This window comes from Nomascus leucogenys, chromosome 18, assembly GCF_006542625.1.
Source record: "Nomascus leucogenys isolate Asia chromosome 18, Asia_NLE_v1, whole genome shotgun sequence".
Lineage (NCBI taxonomy): Eukaryota > Metazoa > Chordata > Mammalia > Primates > Hylobatidae > Nomascus > Nomascus leucogenys.
In genome coordinates, this window is record NC_044398.1 from 61,339,773 (window position 1) to 61,363,805 (window position 24,033).

At 40.1% G+C, this 24,033-nt stretch overlaps 1 protein-coding gene across 1 annotated transcript in view; it reads left to right on the plus strand.

Annotated features, from left to right (window-relative positions):
- ALPK1 (alpha kinase 1) overlaps window positions 1-23,567 on the plus strand; it is a 62,055-nt gene extending 38,488 nt beyond the window's left edge. Inside the window, exons 4-13 of the mRNA XM_030798100.1 lie at window positions 7,437-7,496; window positions 9,182-9,268; window positions 9,979-10,055; window positions 11,017-11,112; window positions 12,608-12,712; window positions 13,896-16,029; window positions 18,590-18,743; window positions 20,238-20,400; window positions 21,461-21,647; window positions 22,831-23,567. Of these exons, the coding sequence (XP_030653960.1) occupies window positions 7,437-7,496; window positions 9,182-9,268; window positions 9,979-10,055; window positions 11,017-11,112; window positions 12,608-12,712; window positions 13,896-16,029; window positions 18,590-18,743; window positions 20,238-20,400; window positions 21,461-21,647; window positions 22,831-23,030 (3,263 nt within the window). The 3' untranslated portion in view covers window positions 23,031-23,567. The remainder of the gene's footprint in view (window positions 1-7,436; window positions 7,497-9,181; window positions 9,269-9,978; window positions 10,056-11,016; window positions 11,113-12,607; window positions 12,713-13,895; window positions 16,030-18,589; window positions 18,744-20,237; window positions 20,401-21,460; window positions 21,648-22,830) is intronic.
- The last annotated feature ends 466 nt before the right edge of the window (window positions 23,568-24,033 follow it).

Consider the following 24,033-nt stretch of genomic DNA (forward strand, 5'->3'; position numbering starts at 1 on the left):
TGAAAAAAACACAGAAGCGTAGGAAGACTTCTAGCAGGACTAACTAGACTCAGAATTGGAGAAAATTATGTCTTTACACTGAAGAAGTATATCTAGCCTTGGGCAAAAAAGTTTTAGGCCGGGCATGGTGACTCACACCTGTAATCCCAGCACTTTAGGAGGACAAGGAGGGAGGGATCGCATGAGTCCAGGGGTTCAAGACCAGCCTGGGCAACACAGGGTGATCTTATCTCTACAAAAAAATAAACAAAATCAACCAGGTGTGGTGACATGTAGCTGTAGTCTCAGCTACTCCAGAGGCTATGGTGGGAGGGTCTCTTGAGCCCAGGAGGTTGAGGCTGCAGTGAGCCATGATTATACCACTGCACTCCAGCCTGAGTGACAGAACAAGACCCTGTCTCAAAAATATATATATATTTTTTTTAAATAAATTCACATCTAGACCATACCTAATGTGGTAAACTATAGAAAATCAAACAATAAGAAAGTCTTAAACAGACAGAAAAGACAGATTAATGTAAGAAGTATATTTAGACTAACAAAAGGTATCATGAATATTAAGAGTCCAGAAAACAAGAGAATCTTCAAAAAATTGAGAGGACATAGGTTTCGACCTAGGATTTTATACCTAGCAAAATTGTCATTCAAAAGTGAAGATAAAATAGACATTTTCAGACCTGATTGACTGAAAATGAATTATTCTCAAGACAGCTCTCTCTCATTCACACACACACTCACATACACACTAAAGGATGCATTTTTCTAAGGAGAAAATTGAACTTAGAATGAAGAATTGGAGAGTAAAAAAAGATGATGACTAAAGAATGTGGTAAATACATTAGCCGTATAAGATTAAAATAAAAGAAATTATATAGCAATATCATTTATATAATTAATAAGGTGCAAAAAATCTTAAAATATTACCAAATTGACCAACATTGTATTAAATTAATAATGCATTACAATCAAGGAAGGTTTATTCCAGATGTATAAGGATAGTGTGTTTTATTTTTATTTTTATTTTTTTGGGACACGATCTCACTCTGTTACCCAGGCTAGAGTACAGTGGTGCAATCATGGGTCACTGCAGCCTCAACCTTCCAGGCCCAAGCAATCCTCCCACTTTAGCCTTCCAAGTAGCTGGGACTACAGGCATGTGCCACCATGCCCAGCTAACTTTTTTATTTTCTGTAGAGTCGAGGTCTCTCTATGTTGCCCAGGCTGGTCTTGAATTCCTGGCCTCAAGCAATCCTCCTGCCTCAGCTTCCCAAAGTCCTGGGATTATAGGCATGAGCCACTGTGCCTGGCTGATAGTTAAATATTTTTAAATCTATTCATTTAGTGCACCACATACACAGAATAAAGAAGAAAAAGTATGCGTTCACCTAAATAGATTTTTTAAAGTTAATAAAATTTTCAACCGACTTAGGTTAAAAATGCAAACTAGGGATAGAAATGTAATCAGGTGACAGAAACCACACAGTAATTTGAACAAGGAAAGTTCAATACAAAGAATTACTATTTCAGGGGATTAGAGTAATGAGGGCTTGGCTAGTGAAAAGTAAAGAGAACTCTAAAGAAGAACTCTAAAGAGTGCAGGATAGCAATTTTAAGGTATAGCCACTATTCCCTGGACTTAGAACACCTAAAAAAGCTCCTGGTCCTCATACCTACGCACACCATGGCTGAGATCAAGACTTTTTTGGAGAAGGCACAGACATGGCTCGCCGCATGGCAGAGAAGTCACCAAGGTTCCATGCTGGCAGAACTCGCTGGAAACCCACCTTCTGAATGTTGGGGGAAGCCGTCCACGGGGAGGCGCTGTGCCTTAGAACTCACCACAAAGCTGCCTTTACAGAGTGCCAGGGGAAACTGGTCACCAGAGGAGCCTAACTGACAGCACTCCACTGTAAAGTCAGCTGAGAGGACTGACTGCCGGGTTCTGCTGACCTCTGCACACTGAGGAGACAGATGCTACAGAAGTCACCTATGTCGCAGGAGTCAGGCACAGGGAAAGCTATGAAAGCCTGTGCTGCAGGAGTCAGGCATTTAGGAAGTGGTACCCGCAGTGGCCTGGCCAGAGGAGCACATGAAGTCAAGATGAGAAGCACCCTTCCCATGCAGCGTCCTTCCACACCCCACGATGACAAGGCTTACCATCTTGCCAGCTGACAAAGGGGAAATGTTTACCAGATCCATCCCCATGATCACAAAGCAGGTATTGAAGGGTGGATTGGAACTGAAAGATAAGTTGGAGTTGAAAAATGATAAGTTCCTCCCTGCATAGGAGGGAACTTTCTTAAACTGATAAAAGGAAGTAACTGAAAGCCTCCAGCAAAACCAGTGATGAAAAATTATAAGAATTCCTTTTTAAGTCAGGTCCAGAAAAAAAGTACCTCATTACTGCTTCTATTTGATACTTTCCCGGAAGTCCTCTCAAGGCAATAAGAAAATGAAAGGAAATAAAAGGTATAAAGGCTAGAAATGAATAAACAAAAACAGTATGATTTGTAGACAATATGGCTGCACACATAGAATACTCCAAGAAATCCACAGTGTTAGAATTAAGAAACTCAGCAAGGTTCGTGAATACAAAGTCAATATTTTTAAATGCCCATTCTTAGCAACAAAACCTAATTAGAATTATATCTTTTAAAAAGAGAGATTGCATTGATAAATTTATTCATGTAGGTATTTCATTTGATATCTTTCTTTTTAAATATATTGGTATGAATAAATTTAATTAGACTGTAAGCCATGATTTCAGATACTAATTTTCTTTTATTCTCTCTTTCTCTTTCTTTTTTTGGACAAATATATGTGGAAAGCCTGCTATGTGCCAACAATTGCATTAGGCCTTTAGGATAGTTATAAAGATGATCAAGATATGGTTCATTATCTTCAAGTGGTTCAAGTTGGGGGAGAAGATAGAACTATAAAAAAATTAAAAATAGCAAAACAATGAGGTTTTAAAACAGAGAGGAAATTAGAAAGGGAGGGAGGGAAGCAAAGAGGAAGAAAGGCAGAAGGGAAAGAAAGAGGAAAGGAAGGATGAAAGGAAAGAGGTAGAGAGAAAGGGAGGGAGGACAGTAACTTTAAAAATTGGTAAGGGAAGGAGACAAGATGAGAAACTCTAAAAACTGCAGATATTATTTCATGCTATATGTTCCCTCCTCTGATGACAGAAAGAGAATGTGAGGAAAGAAAATTATATCCTGCATGGCTAAAAATGGTCCCCTACAAAAATATCATGTTGGACAACTAATCTGAAATAGTGGTATCTCTGGGAAGCAGTTTAGCACTGGTGAGTTTGGACTTTCATGGCAGGCTGCCTTGGTTCGTATCTTTTGGTAATGATACTTATCCTCTGTAAGGCCCATTTCTTTATTTGTGAAATGAAGACAATAGAGTGCTTAGATATAATTTAGAACAACGTCCGTCACATAGTAAACACGTAATAAACGGTAGCTCTTATTGTTATTATTATTACTATTATTACCTTGAAGACGGGGCTCTGTCTTGTTCATCATTCCATCTCCACGTCTTAGCACAGTCCCTGGCACAATTCAAACATGTATTTGGATGAATGACAAATATCTCTTGAGTATTTGCCCTGTTGCAAGCATTGTTAGAGGTACATGGGACAGGGCAGTGAACATAACAGACAAAACCTCCTACTGTCTTAGAGTTCACACTCTGCTGGGGAGACCCAGGCAATGAGGAAATAATTAAAATATACAATGTGTCTTAAGGCAATAAATGACAAAGAAAAATAAAGCAGAGGTGAGAAACAGTGGCAGTGTTTTGGTGATCATTTGCTTTGCAACAAGCCACTCCCCAAAGTTAGTGGCCTAAAACAATTTAATCACAGCTCATGTTCTGGCTACAATAATACACATCCCTCTCACATGCAAAATACACTCACTCCTCCCTCAGAGCCTCGTGCCATTAAGGGTTCAGGTTCAAAGTTTAAGATCTTATCCTCTGAAGTAGGTTTAGGGACAAACAAGTCTTCTCAGGTACTTCTTCTGGGGACACAGGGACTTGTGAACTAAAAGACAAGTTATCTACCTTCCAACACCACTGACATGCAATGGGGATACAGGAAAAGATAATTTCAATAAGCGCTTCTGTGCAAAAGCGGGGAAATGAGAGTCACGCAGCAGTCACGGTTCATATTAATCTAAAATCTAGCCAGGCATATATCCCAAGTCTTCCTGATGTGAGGACAAGAATTATTTCTTGATTAGGGCTCACTTTTTCTCTTTGAGAATGGTTCGCCTCAGCTTTTAGATTTGTCCTCCGAATCATCCTTCCTTGTCTATAAAATACATATATATACACATACATACATAGAGAGACTCTATCACGCAGGCTGGAGTGCAATGGTGCGATCTCAGCTCACTGCAACCTACAACTCCTGGGTTCAAGCAATTCTCCTGTCTCGGCCTCCTGAGTAGCTGAGACTACAGGTGCATGCCACCATTCCTGGCTACTTTTTGTATTTTTTTAGTACAGATGGGCTTTCACCATATTGGTCAGGCTGGTTTCGAACTCCTGACCTCAGGTGATCCACCTGCCTCAGTCTCCCAAAGTGCTGGGATTACAGGCATGAGCCACCGTGCCCGCGGCCCACAAAATATTTTTTATGAAAACATCTCAGCCTGCTCCATGCCTATAGAAAGTTTGACTCCCAGATGTCTCTTTTCATTTTGAACTGTCTCTGCCCTTCTTAAATCAAGCTGATATAATTCCTTTAAATACTTTCTAGCTTTTTAACATATTAAATTAGAAAAAAAATGCCTACATTTATCTTTGAATGCTACTTTGGGCAACAAACCAAAGGGATACAGGACAGCACCCTTAAGATTCTTAGAAGCTCTTTCGCTTGGTCAGAGGGTCTGAGGTCTTAACAAAGTGTTTTACAGCCACGCCGTTGGTTTGATCTTGACCCTAAGGTCACATTTTACTGCCAGTGCCCTGAATTTGACCTTTGCCCCAGGTTTTAATATTTTAAATTTATCTTCAGAATGTCTTGCTGTCTGGAAAGACTATTCTGGGCCATCTCTATTTTCCCTAAATCTTGCTTAAAAATGGAATACCATAGTCCCCCCTTATTCATGGGGGATACATTCCAAGACCCCAGTAGATGCCCAAACCCAATTTCCATTAATCAAGACACATTTCTGTTTATGTCTTCTACCCACCGATTTAATGCCTTTTCCATCTTAACTAAGCACCTATCACGCACTGTAGCCATACTTTCACAGTTTGAGATGTGACAGCAAAACTAGCATAAATCTCTTTTTCCTTCTTCACCATTTTTGGATAGAGGATGCATCCTTACCATAGACCTTAGCAACCTTGGCATATGAATTTTTTCCTTCCTTATTAAGTTGAGAATTTTCACCTTCTCACTTAACAGAAGCACTTTACAGCTTCTCTTTGGCATATGCAAATTGCCAGCATCACGACTCCTGTTGTTTGCGGCCATTGTTAAGTAAAATACGGGTGACTTGAACACAAGCACTGCACTACCTGACAGACAGTTGATCTGATAATGGAGAGGGCTGCTAAGTGACTAATGAGTGGTCATCGTAGATAGCATGGATCCTCTGGACAAAGGGATGGTTCATGTCCCAGGCAGGATGAGATTTCATCATGCTACTCAGAACGGCACACAATTTAAAACATGAATTGTTTATTCCTGGAATTTTCCGTTTAATATTTTTGGACTGCAGTTGACTGCTGGTAACTGAAACTGCAGAAAGGGAAACTGGGGACAGAGGGGACTACTGTAGTTTCTTCTTTAGATTATCGCTTTCTTCCTGTATTTTATCTTGGATAACTAAAAGATATACACTTTGGCACTTTCAATATCCTTCCTGGGTATCTCCTTAGCTAGACACCAAGTCCACTGGTTACATTTTGCTACATTCCACATTACTCCTGGAGACCATGTTGCCAAAGTTTACAACACCGTGTAATGTCTGTTCCCTTTCTCAAACTTCCAGGAACAATTTCTTCACTGCCTTTTGTCTCTGCAGCACCCTTCAAGTCTCCAAAGCTTTTGTTATAGTAGTACTCCACTTTTAAGTGCATGATTTTTCCATTGCTATGTTACAAGCCACTCCATGACTTAGTGGCTTAAAACAGTAATAATTTATTCAGTCTCATAATTTTTAGTTTGGGTGATTATCATAAGTACTGTCAGCTGGAAGCTGGGATAGCTAGAAGGTCTGGAACGGTCTCATCCACGCAGTAGGCATTTGGTACTGGCTGCCAGCTAAGAGCCCAGCGGAGGCCTCAGGAGAGGGCCTCAGCTGTCCTCTGCGTGGGTCTCTCCATGTGGCAGCCTCAGCTTCCTCAGAGCATTGGGCTAAGTTCCAAGAAGGGAAGGCAGAATTTATAGATCCCTTAACGCCCAGACTTCTGCCACATTCCATTGTCAAAACAGTTCACAGGGCCAGTTGTGTTCAAGGTGAAGGGAAATAAACTCTAGATTCCACTTTTTGATGGAAAAATGACCAGGTCGTCATTGCAAATGAGTGTGAAGAATGGAATATATTGGTGTGGTCGTTTTTGGAAATACAACCTACCACAGCCAGAGTGTGTGTCTATGTATGTAATTTAAAGTAAGATGGTCAGGGGAGGCCTTCAGAGACAGTGACATTTAGGCAAAGACCTGAAGAAGAAGAGAGGAAGCCTTGCAGATATTTAGGATGAAAGCATTACACACTGAAATAATTGTAAATACAAAAATTCTGATGTGGGAATGAGCCTGGTCTACTCAAGGGATGATAAGGAGGCCACTGTGACTGAAGTAGAGGGCCGAGAAGGAAGGAATAAGTAGTTAGAGGTGAGGTCAAAGAAGTCATGGAAGCCAGATCATGTAGGGCTTAGAGGCACCTAGAAAAAGGCATGTTTGATTAAAAGGATAAACAATTGTGTTTCCAACAGGTGTCCATAGAATAGGCCCTTCCTATGTGGTAGTAACAAAAGTAAGTAAAAACTTGAGAAAGAATCTCCTCACTCCCCACCCCCAAATTCCTTCCTGATAATTCCATAACTCGTTCCTGTCCATGGGCAACTCTATTCCACTTCCTGAAGTATAGCTTTCACAGGGAGGTGACACAGCCTGTTACAAAAGTTTGCCTCTACTCCTCAAGCCCTGCTCTCAGTGAATGAATTATCACATACATATGAATCTAATTGCCATTTCAGATACTGTCCAACTTCCCACCTTACCAACTTAGGAAAACTTCATCTTTCTCAGTTTTATAGAGGATGTCATTATTGATTTTAAATTATAAAATGGAATGCTTCCAAAGGAGGTTACAGTTCCTGCTGCAATATATCAATCTTAGAACATGAACGACTTGTAATTAAGTGCATGTTCAAAGCTAATTGTGTGGCATTTGGTTGCTGCTTTTCAGGAAAACTTTTAAAAGCAGAGTATATCCTGAGCAGTCTAATAAGCAACAATGGAGCAACAGGTGAGTACTTTCATATCTTCACAATGACCTTTACCTCAGCCCCGAACAGAACACTCATTTAATAACAACTTAGTGACTTAATAGTTACTCTACATTAGATGTTTCCAGAGCTATCTGGAGCTGGCTTTGCCACTGATGAATGAAGAAGCTTTGATCAAGCAGCTTACGTCTCTGTGTCTCTGTTTTCTCTAAGTTAAAAAAAAAAAAAAAAAAAAAAAAAAACAAAGACAAGGAACCTACTATTGGCCTGCTTCCGTACAGAGTATGTTATCTGATGGACAGTCACTGTCAAGGCAGATAACTCAGTGGGCGTTAGAAAGGTTCAACAGCAGCTTTTAAACAAAATTGTGATTGGAAATAAAAGCCTCTAAGTTCGGAAGAGTCTGCTTCGGCTTTATTGATTTAAATGGTTCAGAAAATAGATTTGATTTTTGGTACATAAGAACTTTAATAAAAACTTGTTTCAAAATGGATTTTCTTTCAATATTTAATTATCCATGAAAGGAAGCAAGTCCTAATAGTTAGGTAACAAATAACTTAAGCCTTCAGATATCTTGTCTGAATTTCTGGGCATTTAAGTTAGCAAGTTTACCAATAAGTTGAGCACAGTTTCCACTGGACTTTTAAACAGCATGCTTAGATGTGAGGTCTCAAACTCCCTGAAACTTGTGGACATTTCTAGTGGGGAGACAGTTTGGAATCCAAATATTAACCACACACCGCTCACTTGTGGCCACCATCACTAAACTACAATATACACTCTTGCCATCATGTGCGCGTGCGTGCACGCGCGCGCACACACACACACACACACACACACACACAAGGATTCAAAGCTGGGAAGAAAATAAATATTATCTGATGTGACAGAGAATAGTGAGGGGGTAGTAAAGAGTCTGCCTCTATTTTTGATGTTTGACCACTGACAGTTTTCAGGCCACAGCCTTTTTTACTTTTGCCTCACACTGGACAGGCCGATTAAAACAAACAAACAAACAACAAAAAGCCCTTTCATCCACACACCCAAACCCAGCTTACAGGAACCTTTACCCGGCCCCACACCCCAATCACAGTGAAAAGCAAAGCCACTCACCACTCCTTGCCTGAGTCAAAGGAGCAGCTTGGGTGCCAGCCTGACTTACCCTAGAAGGTCTCATTATGTGAGCAATAAATCTTCTCATACCCTCTTGGTACATGTGTGGAGTCATCAGTTTTGACATCCAAACAAGTTTTTCTCAGATGGGATCCACCCCCCCTCTGCAAAGCAACCATAAGACAGTGGGGGTAACCGTGTAGAAATATTAATCTGTGGAGGCCTTTGAGGAAAAGCATTGAGGCTGAGACCTGAAGGAGAAGGATCTGGCCTCTTAAGAAGCCAGAGGAAAGAGAATCCCAAGCAGGGCTAGTGGTAAGTGCAGCTGCCATGAAGCAAGAGGCCAGCCCTATAACAAGGAGGCAAAATAGAGTGGACAGAGAGTAAGTGGGGGAACTGGAGACCAGACAGGAGTCAGTTCCTGCAGAGCCTTAGGCTACAGCAAGAAGTTTGGAACTGATTCTAAATGTAGAGACGAGATTGTCTCCCAAAATGATGTCACACGTGCTCATGAAGACTTCTGTGAAAACAGTTTTAATTTGCAAGGCTATATCTCTGATAATTCAAGGGAATTTTTCCTCTTTTCTTTTAGGTACCTGGCTGTACAGAAATGAAAGTGACAAGGTCCTGGTGCAGTCAGTCTGTATACAGATCAGAGGGCAGATTCTGCAAAAGCTAGGTACCATCATCTAAAACTTGCATTCCTCAAGGCTCATTTACAAAGCCTGGCTGCATGGTTTCACTGCGGAATTTTCTTCTTTTATCTGGCTAAAATTGTTAATTTCCACTTGCCTTAGTTTCCTCATCGAAAAGAGAATGGCATTTAAGATCCTAGGAGTGTCACAAATATTAATAAAATGCTTTTTTTTCTAGTGAGTTAGAGAGGTTCATGGTTGTATATTGTAATGTTAACTGTAGGGTTCCCAGTGTTATTTCTAGCACCTGACTCAGTTCAGCAGGACTCCATGTGATATGGTGACACCTTATACTATACCCACCGTGACACTGTTTTTGTTCATTCCTTAAGGTATTCATTAATTCTTCAAGTTTATAGAATACTAATATACTTTAGAATGCAAAATAAGGGTTTGAGAAATTTTAACAGGAGGTGGCAATTATTATTTTTGTAAAAAACTGAGATAACTACATATATTATACATATTATAAATACGAATATATAATAATTCTGTTTCCCACTGAAATGGAAAAATTGTCTATATTACAACTGGAAAAACATTGCTGTGTCAATCTAATCTAAGCCTGAGTTTTCCTAACAGAATCTAATGAGCCTTGTTTCTGTATTCGTTTTCAAAGGTTTTCTCTCATACAAGAGCACAGATACTAGCTGTTCCTCCCCTGTCCCTCTTCCCGCCCCTCTTTTTTTTTCAGGGATGTGGTACGAAGCAGCAGAGTTAATATGGGCCTCCATTGTAGGATATTTGGCACTTCCTCAGCCAGATAAAAAGGTGGTTTGTCTAGTGCTTCCTTTTCTCCTTTCCTGTATTTGTCTTTGGATGATTATCTCTTTATGACACAATTCCATTTCTCATATATCAATTTCATCTGTCCTATTTTTATTTATTTTTCACAAGCATAGGGCCAGGTACAGTTAGTACTTCTGTGTCTTGCTTCATCCTCACTCACAGCTAGACTCTTGGCGCATAGATGGTGTTTTTATAATCATTTGTAACTGTCCATTTATATATTTATCTCTACTGGTCCATTCATTTATCTGTTTTGTTATATATTTAGTCTTTACTTGATTGCATAGCAAAGTTGAGATGACCAGGTTGCTTATATGTAAAATCAGTTTTCTTGAGTTGAGTGGGTGAAGACTTCAATTGTTTATATAGCACCTTTATTCAAGAAATTGAGAAAGGTCATCTGCCTTCCTACTTGACATTTTCATTTTCTGGAATTCTGTGGGAATAGTCTCATTATCTGAAATATCTGGTTATTACATTTCCCTGAGCTGTGTAAGCAATTGCTGTCTACAATTCTTTTACAATACAGACTGTGATATGGACTCTTCCTTGGGCCAGTTATTCAGGCCTAGCAGTAGGGACAAGTTAGTATTGATCATCCAGTGAAACCCAACTGAGAAGTAGCTGTGTTTACATTAGGCCCATGTGCCCTAGGATGTGTTGATCTTTCAAGCTCTGTGGCAGCCAATTTAAAAGTATCTCCAAGTCAGGGTATTAATTATTACACAATGTATATATATGTCAAAATGTCACATTGTATCCCATAAACATGTGTAATTATTATATGTTGATTTTTGAAAATAGTATCTCCAATGTCATAGTAATAAAATATTAATAGGCAAACAGTTCATATGGAGGGATAATCATAGCCTTTAGGCCATGGACGAGAGCAGTAATCCACTGTGAATTCCCAATCTGTGACATGTCTGTGTTTTTCTTACAGGGCCTCTCCACGTCGCTAGGTATACTGGCAGACATCTTTGTTTCCATGAGCAAGAACGATTATGAAAAGTTTAAAAACAATCCACAAATTAATTTGGTAATTATCGTAACACTGAGTGGCATCACCTGTAAAACCGTCAATGGTGTCCTTGGTGGTTGGTTAGTGGGTGGCTTTCTCAGGAAATTGGGAGGCAGGGAGCTCAGTGCTGCCCCTCCTAGACAAATGGGAGGAATCCTGGGGAGGAGTCTTGTGGGGTCCTATTTGGCTTTATTATCCCAGCGCCCAGCACTGGGAGAGCACCTAGACACTCAGAGAGTGCTCAGAAAGTTACTGGTGAATGAATGAATGAATGAATATCAACAAAATGATTTTGAGCCTCACTTCTTTCCTTTCAAAGTATTACAAAATTCAGTTTCCAAACTTGGGCCATCTTGATGATAAAGGGGTAATAATTTTAAAACTTTGTAATCACCGTCTGTTCAAATCAGAGCATCAGTCCCTTGTTCCAGGCTCTCGTCCTTGATAATAATGACTGCTAATTTTTATATATCACTTTACAACTCAAGAAAGTATATGTATATCCACATAAAACCCTATGAGGAGGGTAGAGCAAAGTGTATCATTCCATTTTAGAGAAAAATAAAATGCAGTGCAGAGAAACTAACTAACCTCTGCAGTTTACACAACCAGTAAGAGAGAGAACTGGGAGCTGAGCCCAGATCTCTGACCAGCCCAGAGAAGTGACAAGGATGTTCTGCTGTTCTTCACACTGTGCTTAAACGGAGTTTTTATTATTGCGTATATTGCCATTTTTATTCAAGACCCATTATTAAAGATACTATTAAATCACAATGGTAACCATGCTCAATACTAATTAGTGTAGCAAAAGAACACATACAGCTTGCTGACGGTAATCTGAATCTAAGATGTTGCTTTTTCTGTTTGACCAAAACAGGAGGATCATGTTCCTTGTTCACTGAAGTTATCCCTGATGACCATTTAAAATTGCAAACTTCCTTCCCATCCTGGACCTCCCTAAACCCTTCTCCATTTATTTTCTCTCCAGAACACTTATCATAATCTCAAATACTATGCACTTTACTTGTTTTGTATATTGACTGATCCCACCCCCACAACAGAAAGTAAGCTCCATGAGGGCTCATTGTCTGCCATCTCCCCTGTGTCTAGAACAGGCCCTGGAATGTGGAGGTACTCTATACATATTTATAGAATTAATAAATGAATTCTAATTTCTGTGAAATCATCAATTAAAGGGCTCTTTGCCAAGAGCAGTGCAGAAATCAATTAATCTGGCTGCAAAATGTGCAGTTCCTTTGAACAAAGAACTGCCACCATCCTCCAAAGAAGCTCACCCAAATTATTTTGTGCAGGTGTGTGTCTGCTGGGAAAAAGGAAAGTCAACACCTTTTGGTCTTTAGACCCGCTTACTCTTTCTTGACACCGTTCTGAGCGGGTTGCAATGAGGAGTCCCTTGAAATCATGAAAGAAAAGCAAAACCATTTCATAGCCTGTTTTTTGCTCATCGATAATTAATTATCTCCATTCCACTTAGCCTCCTGTTTTCTCACAGAGCCTGCTGAAGGAGTTTGACCACCATTTGCTGTCCGCTGCAGAAGCCTGCAAGCTGGCAGCTGCCTTCAGTGCCTACACACCGCTCTTCGTGCTCACAGCTGTGGTAAACAGAATGCAGCCACTCCTCAAACCCCCACAGGACCTCTCCCAGGGTGCTTTCTGATGTAACCAGTGAGAAGGGAAAGGTTTAACCTTCAAATAGGCTTTGTGTCTCATCAGTGGCAATTGTGATAAGACTCCACACCACATATGGAAAAATTTTACTGGTCAGAGTTTTGACAGCCTACTAGGAGCTAAATTAATTCAGCCCAAGGATAGAATGTTGTCTGTTGTGAAGCAATGGTTCCCAAGCCTGAGTGCACATCAAAATCACCCAAGGAACCTTCTCAAAATACGTATTCCTGCCAGGCATGGTGGCTTACGCCTGTAATCCCAACACTTTGGGAGGCCAAGGTAGGAGGATGGCTTGAGCCCAACATTTCAAGACTAGCCTGAGCAACATGGTGAGACTTTGTCTCTACAAAAAATTAAAAAATAAAAATTGGCCAGGTGTGGTGGTATGCGCCTATAGTCCCAGGTACTGGGGAGGCTGAGATGGGAGGATCACCTGAGCCTGGAAGGTTGAGTTTGCAGTGAGCTGAGATTGCACCACTGCACTCCACCCTGGGTAACAGAGCAAGACCCTATCTCAAAAAGGAAAACAGAAAAAGAAAAAAAAAAAAAAGAAAAAAGAAAAAAATACTACACATTTCTGAGCTCCACCCTAGTTCCACTAAATGCAAATCTCTGGGGTTGGTATCCAAAAATCTTTAATTTTGGAATATTGTCCAGGTGATTCAAATGAACAGATACATTTGGAAACCAATGCCCTATTGTTTAGACTATTAAATGAATGATGTATTCATATATAGCATCCTTATTTGCATAGAGAAACTTATATCCATTTCCATGGATAGACTCTATTAAAACTAACAACAGCAACAAACACAAGCCTATCATCTTTAATCAAAATGTATCAAAGATACAATAGGATGGTAATTGAAGCTAATTTCTTACCCCTTCATGCCAGCCAGTCGCTTATATCCCCATCCCTGCTTCTGATTCACCAAAAAGGCCTCGGGTCCTTAACTCAATGTTTGCCTGTACGTTTTCCTTAGAATGTATGTGGCATATGTTCATTTTTCTATAATATTTCAAATGACTGTCCTCCAGAAATGAAAAGTTTGTCCTGATTCACTTCCAGTTTTCAATTCAATATCTAATTTGGTATTTGGTATTTTTCCCAGAATATCCGTGGCACGTGTTTATTGTCATATAGTAGTTCAAATGACTGTCCTCCAGAAATGAAAAACTTTTATCTGTGTGAAGCCAAAGAGGCCTTTGAGATTGGCCTCCTCACCAAGAGAGATGATGAGCCTGTTACTGGAAAACAGGAGCTTCACAGCTTTGTCAAAGCTGCTTTCGGTCTCACCACAGTGCACAGAAGGCTCCATGGGGAGACAGGGACGGTCCATGCAGCAAGTCAGCTCTGTAAGGAAGCAATGGGGAAGCTGTACAATTTCAGCACTTCCTCCAGAAGTCAGGACAGAGAAGCTCTGTCTCAAGAAATTGTGTCTGTGATTGCCCAGGTGAAGGAACATTTACAAGTTCAAAGCTTCTCAAATGTAGATGACAGATCTTATGTTCCAGAGAGTTTCAAGTGCAGGTTAGATAAACTTATCTTACATGGGCAAGGGGATTTCCAAAAAATCCTTGACATCCATTCACAGCACCATACTTCGGTGTGTGAAGTATTTGAAAGTGATTGTGGAAACAACAAAAATGAACAGAAAGATGCAAAAACAGGAGTCTGTATCACGGCTCTAAAAACAGAAACAAAAAACATAGATACTGTGAGTACTACTCAAGAAAAGCCACATTGTGAAAGAGCCACAGGAATATCTTCCTCCCTAATGGGTAAGAATGTTCAGAGGGAACTCAGAAGGGGAGGAAGGAGAAACTGGACCCATTCTGATGCATTTCAAGTCTCCCTGGATCAATATGTGGAGACTGAGACTGAGCCATCGGACTACAGCAATGGTGAGGGAGCTGTTTTCAATAAGTCTCTGAGTGGCAGCCAGAGTTCCAGTGCTTGGAGCAACTTATCAGGGTTTAGTTCCTCTGCAAGCTGGGAGGAAGTGAATTATCACATTGATGACAGGTCAGCCAGAAAAGAGCCTGGCAAAGAACATCTGGTGGACACTCAGTGTTCCACTGCCTTGTCTGAGGAGCCAGAGAATGACAGGGAAGGCAGAGCTGTGCATTCGTTGTGTTCACAGCTTCATGATCTCTCTCTTCAGGAACCCAACAATGACAATTTGGAGCCTTCTCAAAATCAGCTGCACAAACAGATGCCCTCGACACCCTTCTCACCTCATAATACCCCAGGCACTTTCTTGGCCTCTGGTGCAGGGCTTCTAGAAGGAGCTCCAGAAGGTATCCAGGAAGTCAGAAATATGGGACCCAGAAATGCTTCTGCTCACTCCAGACCCTCATATGGTTCTGCTTCTTGGTCTTCTGATTCTGGTAGCCCCAAGAATATGGGCACACATCCTTCAGTCCAAAAAGAAGAAGCCTTTGAAATAATTGATGAGTTTCCAGAAACCAACTGTCATGCCAAAGACAGGCAGGGGGAAGAGCAGGGAGAAGAAATTAGTGAAAGAGGCGCAGACCCTACATTTAAAGCTAGTCCCTCCTGGGTTGACCCAGAAGGAGAAACAGCAGAAAGCACCGAAGATGCACCCTTAGATTTTCACAGGGTCCTGCACAATTCTCTGGGAAACATTTCCATGCTGCCATATAGCTCCTTCACCCCTAATTGGCCTGTTCAAAATCCTGACTCCAGAAAAAGTGGTGGCCCAGTCGCAGAGCAGGGCATCGACCCTGATGCCTCCACAGTGGATGAGGAGGGGCAACTGCTGAACAGCACGGATGTTCCCTGTACAAATGGTCACGGCTCTCATAGACTGTGCACTCTGAGACAGCCGCCTGGTCAGAGGGCGGAGATCCCCAATTCCTCTGTAAGCAGTAACATCCTCTTCCCTGTCCTCAGCGAGGACTGCACTACCACAGAGGAAGGAAATCAGCCTGGAAACGTGCTAAACTGCAGCCAGAACTCCAACTCATCCTCAGCGTGGTGGCTGAAATCACCTGCATTTTCCAGCAGTTCTTCTGAGGGGGACAGCCCTTGGTCCTATCTGAATTCCAGTGGGAGTTCTTGGGTTTCACTGCCGGGAAAGATGAGGCAAGAGATCCTTGAGGCTCGCACCTTGCAACCTGATGACTTTGAAAAGCTCTTGGCAGGAGTGAGGCATGATTGGCTGTTTCAGAGACTAGAGAATACGGGGATTTTTAAGCCCAGTCAACTCCACCGAGCACATAGTAAGTAAAACCATTTCAGTAGTTCCCCCCTCAGGAAGCAGCTATGTTGGGGCACTCTGAAGAGCTTGGTATGTAGATCACTTAAAGCTCATGAAAGGTATAGACACCTGGTATGCTTTGTGAGTTCACAGAGAAATGTATACTTCAGGGGTCTCCCTCACTCCGTGTGATGGACCTTAATGGTTGTAAAGTAAAGAGGCTTGCTCAGGCTACCTTGCATGCTTGAGGTTTGCTCTAAGGACACACGAGGTAGTGAGGGAGACAGGAAACTTAGAGGACTCTGGCACAGCCATCACTAAGGGTTGAAAACAGCTCTGGAGGCTGTCTCATCCACTCAGCATCTATCTTCTTCATTGATTCTCATTACCAATCAGGTGGTTTTAACAGGCTGGATACCATATTATCTGCTCAGCATCTATCTTCTCCTTCGAGTCTTTTTACCAACCAACTGATTTTTCTCTATCTTTCCCCATTAGAATTCTATGGGGACACGGTTTGACCTAGTTAAATATCATCTTTCTATTGGGCAGAGACTTTTTACACCTGTCTACCTAAGTGGTTTCTTGCCAGCCAATTGGTTGGTCAAGTGCGTCCTCATCTTGCATTCATGATGCTATAACAAGATGCCATCAACTGGGTAGCATATGAACAACAGAAATTTATTCCTCATAATTCTGGAGCCTGGAAGTCCAGGATGAAGGTACTGCTTTCTGGTTCATTGACAGCGCCTTTTCTCTGTGTCCTCACATAGTGGAAGGGGGAAGGGTTTCTCTGGGGTCTCTTTTATCAGGGCACTCATCCCATCTATGAGGAATCTACCCCTCAGGACCTAATCGCCTCCCAAAGTCTCCAGCTCCCAACACCATCACCTTGTGGGTTAGAACTTCGAGATGTGAATTTAGGGGGGATAAAAACTTCCAGACTACAGTACCCATACTGTTGCAATCAGCAGCTACTTCTTGCTTAAGGAACAGCCCAATGTCACTGCCCAAAGCAGGAAGCCTGGGCTGGAGCCACCTAGTAGTCAACGTCTAACACAGCTTAAAAGTGGTAGAGAAGCTGAGAGGAAGACAGAAGGAGATTCTTCTCTTAGCCCAGGAATCACCTCAAAATGCCCTCCTACTATACAGAAAACTGATTTGAATGATTAAAAAAAAAAAAAGATTGCGAAGCACATCCCAGAAGAAACAAACTACATGGATTGCTAAGCACTGGCTACTAAATAGCAGTTCTCAACCCTGGTGCCACATGAGAACCTTCTGGGGAGCTTTTAAAAACTTCCAATGCCTCACCCCAGAGATTTCCATCTAATGGGTCTGGAGTGCGGACCCAGGGATCATTATTTCTTATGAGCTCTCTGGTGATTCTGCTTAAAGCCACTGTTGAGAGCTTCTGCTTCAGAGTATTCCAATGTTTTGCCTGCCATCTTGAAGTCGGACTAAAATACAAATCACATTGTCACCAAAAAAAAGCAAAAATTTCCAGCAATAGGGTTTTCTTACTAACTGTGAGATTCTGCAATTTTGGAATCACATTTATTACAATGAGGTAACTGCTTTCTTGTTATTTGTTATTGTTTGCTAATTTATGGATGAAATACATTAGAGGAAGCAAGGCCCAAAATGGCAGAAACAGAACAATGATTCCCTTCCTCTTTTCTTCTGTCAGTTTATCACCCGTCCTGCGTGTGGACAGACAACTCACCTTCCATTTCCATCTGGCTTCTCTGAGTCACCCAACCCTGGTCACCATCTCGCCCAGCCCGTAGGCATCCCCTTCCCAGAACTGTCAGTTTATCTCGCTTTAAGTATTTTCTCTCCCATATGTCCCATTCATTTATCTATCTTCACAACCTAGACAAAAGTCTTTGTTCACTTCATTTTAATTTCAACCAAAGTGTTGCACTCCTTCCTTAGGATTCATGTAGGTCTTTCTCTTCAAAGAGATGTTTTCTTCCTTAGCACTGTTCTTCCTTTCTATAAGGTGGAGACTGCCCCTACTTTTTCCTCTTATCTTTTCCTTTTTTCAGTTGAGTTCGCATGTTTTTACAGTAGCTACATTTTCTCAAGTGATTTCCAAACTTTCTCAACTTAAAGAAGAGAAAATTAGGGTGCACTTGAATATATAATGCTAGGATTCCCAGAGCTGACATCAGTAGTAGCTTCTATTATTTGGGATGCCCAGGTAATGATAGTAAGTTGCAAGCATGTGTCACTTGTCCCAAAATGGTCTCTGGGGTTTTCTGATTTTAAAATTCCTTTATTTTCCACTACTTTCATATAGAATCTTCATGCTTATCTTAATCCTTTTTCATCACAAATAAGGGATTTTGTGACCCAAAGGCTATTCCTCATTGTAATTTATAAACTGTTACCTTTTTATTATTTCTCACTAACTTTTTAATACTGTAGTTGTCATAGAAGAGAAGAAAGTTAGAGAAAAATGTATAAAAAAGTGAAGATTTCAGGTGAGCTGGTGTAGGACCTGTGTCACATCAGCTTTATTCATGAATTGTAATGTCCTTTTGAAAATAAGATTCATTTTCACCTTTTTTTTCCAGCTGCTCTTTTGTTAAAATATTCAAAAAAATCTGAACTGTGGACAGCCCAGGAAACTGCTGTCTATTTGGGGGACTACTTGACTGTGAAGAAAAAAGGCAGACAAAGAAATGCTTTTTGGGTTCATCATCTTCATCAAGAAGAAATTCTGGGGAGGTATTACTTAAAAACATTTGTATAACTAATGTAAGATGAGCTAACCTTGCCCTTCTGTTAAGTAATCATTCATGAGACTTTGTAGGGGCTGAAAAACTTGGCCAAAATATATTTCCAGATTTCTACTTCTCTTTCTTTTCATTATTAATTAATTAACAACAGTTACTATATACTGAGGACCCACATTATATCAGCTGTTTTGCTGGATGTTTTATCTACAGGACCTCAAAACCATCAGGTAAACATTATTGGCCATACTGTACTGATAAGAAAAATAAAGTTCCTGGCCACATGACAGGCCAGAGAGCCTTCAATATTCACTAAAAATGCTGGCAAAAAAGGTAAATTATGAAAAGCACACTTTTAAGTAAATAGGTGAGCCTGAAAAAAAGCATGAAAATCCTGAGTCCAGGGATGAAGCCTGTTCAGGGATATAAGTGATTGCTGAACCCTTTAGGGATCCCACATAGAATGTTCAGGAAATGCTCCAGTAGCCAGTACTCACAGGGTTCACTCTCTTGTGCACACCTCTGGCATCAGTCAACAAAATTCTGAATTAGTTCAAACCCTCTGTAGGTCTTGGGGTCTCTCCATAGAAGGACTGCCTAAAGCACTGGTATAGCATCCCTATTACAACTGCTCCTCTGCAGGCTGCCTTCTGAGGCCATACTGCAGCCTCCACTATCAGATTTCCTTTCTGGTCCTCAGGAGTCTGAATGGCCAAAACCACAGCCTCCTTAAGTTCCATTATTATGTGGGATTCAGAAATTCCTGGAGAGAGTTTACTCTGGTTGAAGTCTATGACTCAAACAATTCCCCTTGATTTTTGGTGGTCACTCTAGGCACATGTGAAATTACTCACAAATTCACACCAGTTTACAGCAAGTATAAACTACAGTAAAGTGCAGCACTGTTTTGCTTCTTTCCGCATGTAATCATTTACTGCCTTGTGTCTTCCCACACCAACTGTGCTATTAGCTCTTGAAATATACAAATCATGTCTCACACTTTCTTTGAGTCACTCAAGACTAGCACAGTGTTATACACATAATAGGTGTTGATGGATAATAAGTATTTATAAGAATGAAGTAATCATAAAAGGAAGGGATAGAGGAAGGCTTCAGATTGATGAACTGACTATATAAGGCCACACTGCAGGGAGTGGAAGATATTGACTCCAGAATCCATGCACATTCCAGTATACTTTGCTGACCCCCTTGTCTTACCAGAGGTCTGGAGAACTTCTACATTAAGCGACACTTTCCCTTCATAATCAGTATCATTCTAGGTCAGCTAGAATGAGTGTGTTCCATTGTTCAAGTAGCTCTTACAAAATTATTTGAATCTTGAGATAAGTCAGAATAACTAATATTCACTGTCTAAGGCAGAGAAAGATCTTTCAAGCATTTCTGCATATGTCTTTTGATCTCCTCTCTCTTACTCCATAGTAAGACCACTTTTGCATTTTGTTGTGTGGATTTTCTTTGTTCATAGGTATGTTGGGAAAGACTATAAGGAGCAGAAGGGGCTCTGGCACCACTTCACTGATGTGGAGCGGCAGATGACCGCACAGCACTATGTGACAGAATTTAACAAGAGACTCTATGAACAAAACATTCCCACCCAAATATTCTACATCCCATCCACAATATTACTGGTAAGATTATCCTGAACACATCATTTGGATCTTCCAAATCACACTTGAATATCAATTAATCTGAGTATCTGGTTCCACATATTCAGGCTAGCATGTTTAGCAAACTATCCTTGTGCATTGTCCCTGTACTTTCGAAGAGAGAAAGAACCCTAAAGATTGTATCTGGTACAAACTATCCCCTCAACATGATGCATAAATCCTGTTTTACATCTGTTGGCCTCACCCCTTGCAACCAAGTGATTACTAAGTCAAAGCTTACACACCTTCAGCAAGAAAAAATAATTGTTCTCCTTTCACCTTCAAGTAATCCTAATTGTTAGAAAGTTCTTAGACTTAGCCCAAATCTATCTTTCTCTAACTTCTATCCATGGATTACAGCTCTCCCTCCTGGGACCATGAAGACCAGTCTCTCTTCACTAACATACCCATTTCAATAGATAAAGGCAAATATTCCCATTGAGTTTTCTCTTCTTTGAATCAAGCATGCCTTGCTACCCTGAATATATTAGATCCTTAGTGCATTCATACTTGCAGTAATTTTTTCATTGGCCAGAGACATTTTTAGACCCATCTTTTCCTAATTGTAATAATAATTATCATCCATTTCATACCTTCTTTATGTCACTCACTGTGCCAGGCAGTTTGCAAACCTTAACTCTAACCTTTGAAACAACTCCACAAAGTAGCATAGAAACACTTAAGCTGATATTTCAACCTAGAGTCCCAGAGCATGATCTAACTTCATGTCCTGGTAACCTAGCCTCCAGGACAGGTCACGTCATGGCCTAAATCTTAAGTGAGCAGTTTAATATGTGAATAATAATAAACTTAAATTCTATGGCATGCCACATGCCGTGTTAAGCATTTTACATGCATTTCCTTGCATAATCCCTTTAAACAAGCCTAAAAGGTAGTTATAATTATACCCACTTTACCCATGATGAAATTGAAGCTCAGAGAAGCAAAGTGGCAGAGCCTAGGTTCAAACCAAAATTTACCCAAGTCCAAAGACAATGGCCTTTACCATTATGCTGTAATGTTTCTCATTGGTATTTTTCAGATTTTAGAGGACAAGACAATAAAGGGATGTATCAGTGTGGAGCCTTACATACTGGGAGAATTTGTAAAATTGTCAAATAACACGAAAGTGGTGAAAACAGAATACAAAGCCACAGAATATGGCTTGGCCTATGGCCATTTTTCTTATGAGTTTTCTAATCATAGAGATGTTGTGGTCGATTTACAAGGTATGTGAAACTGGGAATTATTTTTATTTTTAATATTATATGTAAATGTGAAGTTTTGTAACTAGCTTCCCTAATCTTTATTTAATAGATTGTTCCATGTATAGGCTACTATTTGGAGTTAACTTAATTGATCTTACTATATATAGCAAATAATTCCTGAAAGGAAAATATGCCCAAAACTTCCACAAATGTCTACAGTATCACATAATCAGTGAGAGGGTCTGGCTTATGTTCTGTTGGGATTTGTTCCAGAGCATATCTGTAACAGCTTTTTTTATTTCACTCAAGTAGATTTGAGTGATGTATATTTCATTGCATTTTTTTCACATGTCAAAATCTTCTTTCCACTTTTCCTTTTCTCCAGCCCCTTACCCTTATTAAAAGTGTGATGTTAGGTTTCATAATGGGGGTCATTATAGAACAGAAATCTGTATCCTTAAGCTATGTACTTAAATACGACTACTTTTCAATTCTACCTTAATATTTTAATTTTGTTTTAGTTTGTCTGGTATTTTATTCATCAGAATTTTTGTTAGAAAATACCCTATACTTCGTGTAAATTGTAAGTAAGATTTATTATAATTATTTATAGTAATGGTTCCATGGCCATCTCAAGACCTTCCCTATTCCACTCTCAGAGCATTTATCACTCTGTTATATATTTTACTTTTGATCTGTTCCCCTTCACAAGAATGTTAGCTCAATGAGTACAAAGATTTTTGACTAGCTTATTCAGTCGGTACCACCAGTGCCTAAAATAGTGTTTTGTAGAGTGTCTGCACTCAATAAGTATTTGTTGAATGAACAGATGAGTATATGAATTAATGAATAAGTCACCAAAGAAATCTCTGAATCATGAAAGAAATATTCCATATTATGATATTGATAATTATTCTAAGTGTATTTTATTGCTTTCTAATATCTTGAAAATTGGTGATCTGGGGATGTCATATTTGACAAATATAATTGCCCGATATTTAATTATTCTTAAGCTAATAACTGGAATATGCAATCCAAATTCCTTACCAGGAATTTACTAACTATAAACCACAGGATGGCCAAATTTTTGAAGTATCTCTTTAAGTGTGTGTGTGTGTGTGTGTGTGTGTGTGTGTATTTTTGTAAACACTTGATGGACATTTACAGGGGATTTAATACTCAGGTGTGTTCATTTCTCTTTTAGGTTGGGTAACCGGTAATGGAAAAGGACTCATCTACCTCACAGATCCCCAGATTCACTCTGTTGATCAGAAATATGTCACTACCAATTTTGGAAAGAGAGGAATTTTTTACTTCTTTAATAACCAGCATGTGGAATGTAATGAAATCTGCCATCGTCTTTCTTTGACTAGACCTTCAATGGAGAAACCATATAAGTCATAGGCTGTATGGATTGGTAATGTGACAGACCTTAGTGATGCTCTCAAACATCTGGTTCTCTCCTTCCAAGCACATAGAATATGGCACAGTCTGGTCCTTTGGGGCTTGGGCAGGGCCATGGCACAGGTTCTGGCCAATGGTTTGTGAGAGGAATTGATCAGCATCACTTTAAGTCCTGCATTTAATTGGCAGCACCAGATCCTGCAGAGCCTCTTTCTCTCTGCCACAGTTACCAAGAATGTGTCAGGAGACCACTGCTTCTGGGCATAAGTCGTGCAAGGAAAGCAACATGGAAAACAGCCCCAACTCACCCATGAGGGATGCAAAGCACTGCTGAGAAATGCGTGTGTTGTTTAAGCCATTGAGATTTTAGAGCTTTTTGTCACTATCTGTCAAGACTGATACTATTGGAGCTTTTCCTGTTGATTTGGGAGTTCTTTACATATTAAAAAAATGTGAGCCTTTGTGATATGAATTCAATTTGTTTTTCTGCCTTTTGACATTTGACTTTGCATAAAAGTTTATCTGTGCATAATTTTATATATAGTTGAATTCATCAATCTTTTATTTTATATGGCTTTTTTGTTATGTATAATACTTAGATCTTCCTTATACTCTGAGTTCCTTTCTTTTTAATTCTCCCGTATTTCCTTCTAGTATAATGAAATCTGTAAAAAGTAAGATGGAAGAGTGGTACAATTTTCTTTGTCCAGTCTGTCCTTGATGGGCATTTAAGTAGACTAGACAAAGAAAATGTGGTACATATACACCATGGAACACTGTGTATTAGTCCACTCTCACACTGCTATGAAGAAATACCTGAGACTGGGTAATTTAGAAAGAAAAGAGGTTTAATTAACTCACAGTTCCGTATGGCTGGGGAGACCTCAGGAAACTTACAATCATGGCAGAAGACAACTCTTCATAGGGTAGCAGAAGAGAGAATGAGTGCCAGCAGGGGAAATGCCAGATGCTTATAAAACCATCAGATCTTGTGAGAATTCAC